Source organism: Carcharhinus amblyrhynchos, chromosome 17 (assembly GCF_965287045.1).
Source record: "Carcharhinus amblyrhynchos chromosome 17, sCarAmb.v2.hapA, whole genome shotgun sequence".
In the NCBI taxonomy this organism is placed as follows: Eukaryota; Metazoa; Chordata; class Chondrichthyes; order Carcharhiniformes; family Carcharhinidae; genus Carcharhinus; species Carcharhinus amblyrhynchos.
Window position 1 is genome coordinate 40,534,877 of NC_137340.1, and position 9,915 is coordinate 40,544,791.

At 43.4% G+C, this 9,915-nt stretch overlaps 1 protein-coding gene across 1 annotated transcript; it reads right to left on the reverse strand.

Moving 5' to 3' along the window:
* Positions 1–2,849: 2,849 nt before the first annotated feature.
* On the reverse strand, positions 2,850–3,917 carry LOC145354225 (prolactin-releasing peptide receptor-like). The gene has a single exon (XM_080205305.1). The coding sequence runs from the start codon at positions 3,915–3,917 to the stop codon at positions 2,850–2,852; it is 1,068 nt and encodes a 355-aa protein (XP_080061431.1).
* Positions 3,918–9,915: the final 5,998 nt, after the last annotated feature.

Consider the following 9,915-nt stretch of genomic DNA (forward strand, 5'->3'; position numbering starts at 1 on the left):
TGTGCTCAAATCGTGAAGTGGGACTTGACTACCAACTTCTTGAATTGGAGGTGAGGTTGCTACCAGTTCGGCCATCTAACTCTGATGTATTTCCTTTCTCACTGGGCAGTTCGGCCATCTAACTCTGATGTATTTCCTTTCTCACTGGGCAGTCCAATAAGAGCCATTTTCTGGTGAGCACGCAATGAAATCTGTACACCATGAAAATGAAATGAGGTCTGCATTACTGATTGGGCAAATATCAAAAGCATGTTGTTAAAAAACAGCTGATTGAAAAATCTACCGTATTGGTCTGGAAGAAATATAAAACTGCCACACCTTAAGAAAAAATACATGTTAAATGATGTGAGATCGAGCATATTAATATAAGGAACATTACTGGATAGCCCATTTTCCCACAGATCGATGATTTTTATGTTTAACTTATAAGCAATCAGGAAAGTGCATCCTTCTGGCCAAAGGAAAACCATTTAATTCCAGCATAATCAAACGGACTGAAAATAGATTGACAAAACACAGGGACAGGGACATGGGAAGAACCTATAACAAGAAATAAAATGATTCTGACTGCAATCCTCCCACCCAGGGATTTATAGGAAAGTAAATCTTTCTGCCTACCTGGTGGGAATAAGGTGCTGTCGCAGTACACTCCATCTGAAATCTACTTAGATTGATGTTCTATTTAGTTTACAGATGAAACTAATCTTTAATCTTGCTGTTGGTATTGCAGCTTGTGTCACAAAGCAGGTTCAGGCACAGTGTCAATTATACTGCGGGAGGAAAGCAAGGCGGACAGATTGCATTTGTTTCACTCACCAGACTTTATTCAATGTGGCAGGAACCGTCCTGGTCGATTCAATCACACTCTTTTAAAAAGAGCTGGTGGGGCAGTAAGGTCGAGGGGTGGATCCACCCGTGGGTAGTCAAGGATGTCCGTGAGAAGCTTTCCATCACATTTTAATAACACCGTGGTTCAGAACAAAATTCTCATCGGCTTAATTTGTGTGACAGATAAAGCACAGTGTTGTCGGGAAAACAGGGCAAGCTAATGGACTGAGCGAATTAATACCTGTTCTCCTACAATTGCCTCTGTGCACAGTTAACCTTGTTTCAGCCAGGGAATGTTATTTATTGACAATGTAGAGCCAACATTAAAAGCAGCGCCCATTTCCTTCTCTGTGACTCCTGTAGTGCAGCCAGCTCGCTGAGAAAGTAAGAAATAATGTCATCGCCCAGCAGTTAATTGTGGAGATTTATATTCATTAACACACCACTTTGTAGTGTTTCACCACAGCTTATGATTTTTATATAATTACAATTTTCATTTGTAGACAACTTGCTGCATGCAGCTGAGACATTTGCTTTCATGAGTTTAGAACATGTGTATCAAAAGAGTTTGTTCATTTTACACTTCATAAACATTTCACGACAAATGCAGGATATTCGAGTACCTCGCCACTCCAACACAAAGTTTATAAAGTATTATATGAAGGGGGCACGAGAGAGAATTCCTGGATTCCGAAGAAAGAAGACCTCTTGCCCTCATTATCCTTGGGAAAAGATCAGGACTAATCTCCTTCCAATAGGCCTTGCTCTCACTCCCTTGCTCTTAGAATTGTAGGCTGGTTACAGCAAAGGAGGCCATTTGGCCCACCTTGCCTGTACTGGCTCTTTGCAAGAGCAACTCGGCTTGTCCCACTCCCTTACCTTTATGATCTGCAAATCTTCTCTCTACAAATAATTATCCAATTCCCTTGCGAATGAATCTGTTTCCACCACCCTCTCAGGCAGTGCATTCCAGATCCTAATACTCACTGTGTAAAAAAAAATTCACAAAATCACAGAATATTACAATGCAGAAGAGGCTCTTCAGCCCATTGAGTCCACACTACGCATAAAAGGCCCTGACCTGCCTACCTAATCCCACTTGCCAGCACTTGGCCTATAGCCTTGAATGTTATGGTCTGCCAAGTACTCATCCAGCTACTTTTGAAAGGATGTGAGGCATCCCTCCTGCACCACCCTTCCAGGTAGTGCATTCCAGACCATCACCACCCTTTAGGTAAAAGCATTTTTCCTCAAATCCCCTCTAAACATCCCACCCCTCTCTTTTAACTTGTGTATCTTGCAACCAACCTTTCAGCTAATGCTGTTTCTTCACGTCTCTTTTGGTTCTTTTGCCAATCACATTAAATCAAAATCTCCCACTTCATGATTCTTTCACCAGTAGATGCAGTTTCTTTCTATTGACTGTGTCTATTACCTTCATGGTTTTGAACATCTCCATCAACTTTCCCTTCACCTTGTCCAATGTTTCCATGGAACTGAAGTCCCTCATTCCTGGAACGATTCTATCAAACCTTTTCTCTACTGCCTTCTTACAGTGCAGTATTTTATAAACATTCGGCAAGGTTTCCTTACTTTTGTATTCTCCATCCTTACTTATCACGCTCAGGATTGTGCCATATTCACTGCTTCACAACCTGTCATTCCCACTTTCACTGCAGTGTTTCAAGAAGGAGCAGTGCTCCAAAAGCTTGTGATACCAAATTAACGTGTTGGACTTTAATCTGGTGTTGTGAGACTTCTTACTGTGCCCACCCCAGTCCAATGACAACATCTCCACATCATGTCTTTCAAGAAGGCGGCTCATCACCACCTTCTGAAGGACAACTAGGAATAGGCAATAAATGCCAATCTAGCCAGCAACGCCCACACTCCAGAAATGGATTTAAAATAAAATATACCCCCCAGATTTTTTCCTAAGAATATGATTACATGGTATACAAGTCTTGTTTGCTTCCAGAGAGGAGTTGGAGACAGTCTTTGCCTTGAAGCTTTGCTTCCTTTTACAAGACCACGCTGGCCATGACGCAGTGAGCACTGGGGACCACCTTCTGGTTCCGCCAGGTGAACATCTTCTTGAGTTCGCCTCTGAAGCTGTCGTGGAGCCAGGCATAGATGAATGCGTTGTAACAGGTGGAACTCATGGCGAACCAGTGGCACAGCAGCTGGATCAGGTTGAAGTACTGCTTGTCGATCAGGTCAATGTCGATGTCCTTGATCACGTTGAAGAGGTGCAGAGGGAGCCAGCAGAGGCCAAAGGCGGCCACCACCAACACCAGGAGGCGGAAAGTCTTCCTGCGCCTCGCCCGGTCCCACTCTGCCTGGGTTTGGGTGATGTTGCCAGGCACCACGCGGTTCTTCAGCTTGACCGAGATGCGCAGGTAGGACAGCGAGATGACCGAGAAGGGCAGCACATAGGTGACCAGCAGGGTGCTGTAGGCATAGATCAACCTGGGCTTCTCCATGCCAGTCCAGAACTCCTCACAGATGGTCAAATCCTGGTGGAAGAACTCCACATAGTAGGTATGCACCAGGGCCGGGGCTGCCAACAGGCATGCCAAGAGCCAGATAGCGGCGAGCAGGTAAGCACAGGTAGGGATGGTGAGCCTACGCTTGAGAGGGTGCACCGTGGCATAGTAGCGATCCACGGCGATGACCGTTAGGGTGAAGACAGACACAAACACAGTGACAGGCTGCATGAGGAACACAAAGTAACACATGAACCTGCCGTAGATCCATCCCCGGGGCTCAAAGACATAAGCCAGGGTGAAGGGGACACAGGTAGCACACATCAGCATGTCTGAGAAAGCCAGATTACCCAAGAGGAAATTGGTGATATTGTGCATTTTCTTGGTCTTACAGATCACGTAGATTAACAAGTAGTTGCCAAAGATGCCGATGAAGACCACCAGCGCGTAGCAGGGAATGACCAGGGGCTTGAAGGACTGGATCAGCTGAATGCCCTTAAATTGCGAGGAGAGATTGCCCAGTTCTTCCAGCGAGCCGTCTTTAGCGCTCAGGTTCTCCCAGTTGCTGCCCCAGTTTTGCCATCCTGCTGTTTTCTGTTCCATGGCTTTTCTTGGCGACTTTCACTCCCCCAAAGTGTCCACGATTGCCGGAGTCTGGAGCCGACTATTGAAACAAGAAGGAGCAAGAGCCGCTTCAACCCAATGAACGAGTCAAACAAAAGCAACTCCCCTCCCTCCCCGAACTTCCCCCTCCTCTCTTACACCACAGCTATTGCCGAAAACTGGAGTTACAACTGCGAATTCTTTACATTTAGCACGGTTTGAATAAATAATGCAATTTCTCTCTTTCCTCTATATAATAATTTGCCCCTAAGTTACAATGTTTGCAACGGGGAGAGACGATCAACTTTGTCTATTTCTTGTAACGATTTGTAAATTACTTCTCAATCTCTCTCTCACACACACACACCCCTTGTAAATTACTTACGATTTACACTGGACATAAGTAAATCCACGAATTCCTTTTGTCTTGCTGTCCTCTGTGTGTGTGCGTGCGTGTAAAAGAAAAATCAGTTGGAGTATACTGGGGCACCGAGAGAGAGGAAGAGAGAAGGTCTCTCAGTCCCAGCACCTAGCTTACTCTCTACTCTTCTCGGTTCCTGTGAACAGTTGAGGCTGGAACATAAGAAGCGCTGCTTGACGTTACCAAGACATCAGCGGTCTATCTGGCCATTATGTATGTGTGTGTGTGTGTGTGTGTCTTTCATTCTCCAGATTAGTTGTGTATTCACCCTTTACCTGAGATCTCCTTGTGTGCACAGTCAGCCTCTACCCCCGCTCTTTCCTGGCCAATTTGCAAATACGTTTGTTCTTCTGACTTATTTATTTCGAACTAACTGCAATCAGTCAGTTCCCAGTCTACCGCAACACCACGTTTACTGCTTAAAGGTGCTACAATTAAAAACAAATCATTGGAAATCGCTATCACTTCAAAAAAAAGCTATGTGCAAATCAACAGTAAAATAAGAAGTTTCACAACACCAGGTTAAAGTCTATTGGAATCATGGGCTTTCAGAATTCTGCTCCTTCATCAGGTGAATGGATTTGATTTATTATTGTCACATATATTAACAGACAGTGAAAAGTATTGTTTCTTGTGTGCTATACAGACAAAACATACTGTTCATAGAGAAGGAAACAAGAGAGTGCAGAATGTAGTGTTATCCCTAGGGTGTAGAGAAAGATCAACTTAATGCAAGGTAAGACAGCAGCAGGGAAGAAGCTGTTCTTGAGTCAGTTGTTACATGACCTCAAACTTTTGTTTCTTTCTCCTGAAGGAAGAAGGTGGAAGAGAGAATGTTCGATGTGCGTAGGATCCTTAATTATGCTGGCTGCTTTCCCGAGGCAGCTGGAAGTGAAAGACAGAGTCAAAGGATGGGAGGCTGGTTTGCTTGATGGATTGGGCTACGTTCATGACCTTTTGTAGTCTCAGGAGAAGTAGATTTCACAAACACCACTCAATTGTTGAAGGAACAGCGCTCCAAAAGCTCATGATACAAAATAAACCTGTTGGTCTTTAACCTGGTGTTATGAGATTTCTTACTGTGCCCACCCCAGTCCAATGCCGGTGTCTCCATATAACAGTAAAATAGGAAGGTATCAATTAGGAGCAGAAAAAAGGCCACTTTGGTGGGGCAGTGGCATAGTGCATTGTCACTGCACTAGTAATCCAGAGACCCAGGGTAATACTCTGGTGACCTGGGTTTGAATCCCACTATGACAGATGGTGAAATTTGAAATCATTAAAAATCTGGAATGAAAAGCTAATTACATTAAATTAAAGTAAATTGAATGACCACAAAACCACCTGCTTCACTAATGTCCTTTAGGTAAGGAAATCTGCCATCCTTACCCAGTCTAGCCGACATGTGATTCCAGAGCCACAGCAATGTGGTTGGCTCCTAACTGCCCACTGAGATGGGCAATAAATGACTGTAACACTACATTCTGCAGTCTCTCCTTTCTTTCTCTATGAATGGTATGCTTTGCCTGTATAGCATGCAAGAAACAATACTTTTTACTGTATGTTAATACATGTGACACTAATAAATCAAATCAAATCAAATCTTCTCAAGAGCAGCTAGCTGTATGGGCAATAAATACTGGCCAGCCAGCGATGCCAATGTCCCATAAGTGTTAAAAAAAGGACAGCAGTAAGCCATTCCCCCACCTCCCATCAGAATTCTCCACTTTTCATTATGATCGTGGTTATCTGATCTAGGCCTCACCTCACTTTCCTATCTGTTCCCCATAATCTTTAACTCTAGTATAGTTCAAACACCTACCTACCTCAGCTTTGACTGCATTCAATGACACAACGTCCACAGCTCCCTGGGGTAAAGAATTCTCACGATTAACAACCCTCGGAGAGAAGAAATTCCTCCTCACCGTCATCTGTGGTTCTTTTTCATGAGCTATGCTGCCGAATTCTAAATTCCTCTACAAGGGGAAGCATCCTCTCAGCATCTACCCAGAGAAGCTCCTTTACTGTTATTGTTTCAATAAGGTCACTTTTTAATGTTATGAACTCCAGTCAAAGTAAGGCCCAACCTGATCAACCCATCTTCAATCCCTAACGAACTCCTGCCTCGTTAACCCTGGCAAGATTCAGAGACAGCAAGAAAAAGACCCACACACCAGCAGATAAATGTACACACTGGCAGATAAACTCACACACTGGCAGATAGACCGGCATGCTGGCAGATAAATGTACACACTGGCAGATAAACTCACACACTGGCAGATAGACCGGCACGCTGGCAGATAAATGTACACACTGGCAGATAAACTCATTGACAGAGAAACATACACAATGGCAGATAAATGCACACACTGGCAGATAAACATACAAAATGACAGATAAATGCACACACTGGCAAATAAACCCACACACTGGCAGATAAACCCACACACTCGCAGATAAAGATAGACTTCAGGACTAAATCTCCGATGAGCTGCCAGATTGCATATGATAATCACTGACCCACAAAGATTCCCTGGGCATCTTGAAATGTGTACCAGTGGATTATTTTTTCCCACCACCCCTCCTTTGCAGATTAACTTCCTCTCGATAATCTGGGACTCAATTAACTGACATTTATAAAGGTGTGGGTTAATAAATGCAGAGAAAGAAGGAGAATCCACACCATGAATTTACCCATCGAGTTCCCTGAATGAGGGAAGTTTGTTGATCTTATAAAAGTAAGGATTTTGTTTGTGCAGATTGCACCATTTTTGAAATGTACAATTAATATTGATTTATTTTCTGTTACATATGCATGCTTGTTTCTCAAATGTAATGCGAGGCAGTTAGGACAAAAGTGGATAAAGATTTTACAGTAAAATATTGACCCAGCCATACTAAATCAAAGCAAATGACTGCGGATGCTATTTTGAAACAAAAACAGAAAATGCTGGAAAATCTCAGCAGGTCTAACAACATCTCTGGAGAGAGGATAGAGCCAATGTTTCGAGTCTAAATGATGCTTCATCAGAGCAATGCTAATGTTACTTCCGTTCAGTATTTTGTGTGAACTGTGAGATGTTTGTTCCTAGTTTGATATTCCAACACTGCCAGCAGGAGGTCATTTCAGAACATGTTAGGTATCCATTGTGATTAACAATGAAATAGAACAATTCATTAAAAATGAAAATCTGCTGCAGGTCACTGGGACTGAGGAACTTTGAGGTGATTTGTTTGGAACATATTCCTGCTGATATATTCTGTGTCTAAAATGAGCTTCCCCATCTTTTATGTATCTTTAGGTGCTTTATCCAGTATCCCATTGTTTTAGTTTCACACATGCTTTGTGATAAAGATCAAAAGTAATGATGGAATGTATTTTCCATTATTGTTGCCTCGGTTTGGTGACTTTAATAGGTGATGATTAAGGTAGCGATTCCTCTGTAACTATGTGAGGCACAGAAATTGCTTCAACTTATAGGCATTAGGTGAAGTGGAAATGGTCAACAGCTTCAAGTTTCTAGGTGTTCAGATCACCAACAAGCTGTCCTGGTCCCTCCATGCCGATGCTATAGTCAAGAAAGCCTAGCAGTGCCCCTACTTTCTCAGGAGGTTAAGGAAATTTGGCATGTCTGCTATGACTCTCACCAATTTTACAGATGCACTGCAGAAAGCATCATTTCCAGTTGCCAACTAGAGGGCATAGGTTTAAGGTGAGAGGGGAGAGATACAAAAGTGTCCAGCGGGGCACTTTTTTTTCACACAAAGGGTGGTGAGTGTCTGGAACAAGCTGCTAGAGGTAGTAGTAGAGATGGGTACAATTTTGTCTTTTAAAAGCTTTTAGATAGTTACATAGGTACGGTGGGTGTAGAGGGATATGGGCCAAATGCGGGCAATTGGAATTAGCTTAGGGGTTTTTAAAAAATGGGCGGAATGGACAAGTTGGGCCAAAGGGCCTATTTCCATGCTGTTAACTTTTATGACGCTGTGTATCACAACTTGGTATGGCTCCTGCTCTGGCCAAGACTACAAGAAACTATACAGTGAACGAAGCCCAGTCCATCACTTAAACCAGCCTCCCATCCATTGACTTAGTCTACACTTCCAATTGCCTCAGAAAAGCAGCCAGCATGATCCAGGACCTCATGCAGCCCAGACATTCTCTCTTCCACTTTCTTCCATTGGAAAAAATATGCAAAAGTCTGAGGTCGCACACCAACCAACTCAAGAACTTATAAAAGGATATACCTTATATGAAGTTGGTCTTTCTCCACATTCTAGCTATGACAGTAACACCATATTCTGCACCCTTTCCCTTCCTTCTCCCCTATGTACTCTATGAATAGTATGCTTTGTCTCTATAGTGCTCAAAAAAAAACTTTTCACTGCATCCCAATGCATGTGACAGTAATAAATCAAATCAAAATTATATATGTCAAGGCACAGGGTTATATATGTCAATTGTCAAAGGCACAGGGTTACCATTATTACAGTATTATTTATAAAACTCTGGTTAAGCCTTTCTTAAATTATTATGTTCCATTCCAGGAAAAAGGATATCCAGGCTTTGCAGAGGGTCTGAAGAGATTTATTGATAACGGGGAACTCCAATGATTTTGTGAGACTGGAGAAACTGGGAATGTAATCTTGTGAGTACAAAGGGGTTGCAGGGGATTTGATGGAGCTGTTCAAGGCTATAAACCATTTTGACAGAGTAACTAATCATCTCCAGTGTCAGGTAACCAGAGGACACAGACTTCATCTAATTGACTAAAGAACTAGAAGCGACACAAAGGGATTTTTTTCGACACAGTGAGCTATGATCTGAAATGCACTGCCTGAAAGAATGGGTTCAATGCCAGCTTTCAAAACACCATTGAATAAATACCTGAAGGGAAAATGTGGTGATTGTTCCTTTAAGGGCAACACAGCAGAGTAAGGGTCACCTGGTTTGGATGACTAATTGGGACTCAGAGTGGGGAATCGCACCGGGGGGAGGAGTTCCCCTAGGCAGAGATATTTTTGAGCCAGCTGCAAACATGCTGCTGCTCTTGAAGATTACTAAATAAATCCCTTTTAAACCCAGCTTGCAGGTGCAGCAGGTGGTCAGGAAGGCGAATGGGATGCTGGCCTTCATAGCGAAGGGGATTGAATATAAAAGTAGGGAGGTCTTGCTGCAGCTGTATAGGGCATTGGTGAGGCCGCAGCTGGAGTACTGTGTGCAGTTTTGGGCGCCGCACCTGCGCAAGGATATTTTGGCCCTGGAGGGAGTGCAGAGGAGGTTTACTAGGCTGATACTGGAGTTGAGGGGATTGAGCTATGAGGAGAGGCTGAATAAACTGGGCTTGTACTCGTTAGAGTTTAGAAGAATGAGGGGAGATCTCATTGAGACGTATAAGATGATGAATGGGATGGATAGGATAGAGGTGGAGAGACTCTTCCCGCTCAAAAAAGACAGTAGGACTAGGGGGCACAGCCTCAAGATAAAGGGGAGGTGGTTTAGAACGGAGTTGAGGAGGAACTTCTTCACTCAAAGGGTGGTGAATCTCTGGAATTCTCTGCCCGTTGAAGTGGTGG

Bases quoted from the DNA above. Each gene is read 5' to 3' on its own strand.
- LOC145354225 (XM_080205305.1), bottom strand. From the start codon at position 3,917: ATGGAACAGAAAACAGCAGGATGGCAAAACTGGGGCAGCAACTGGGAG.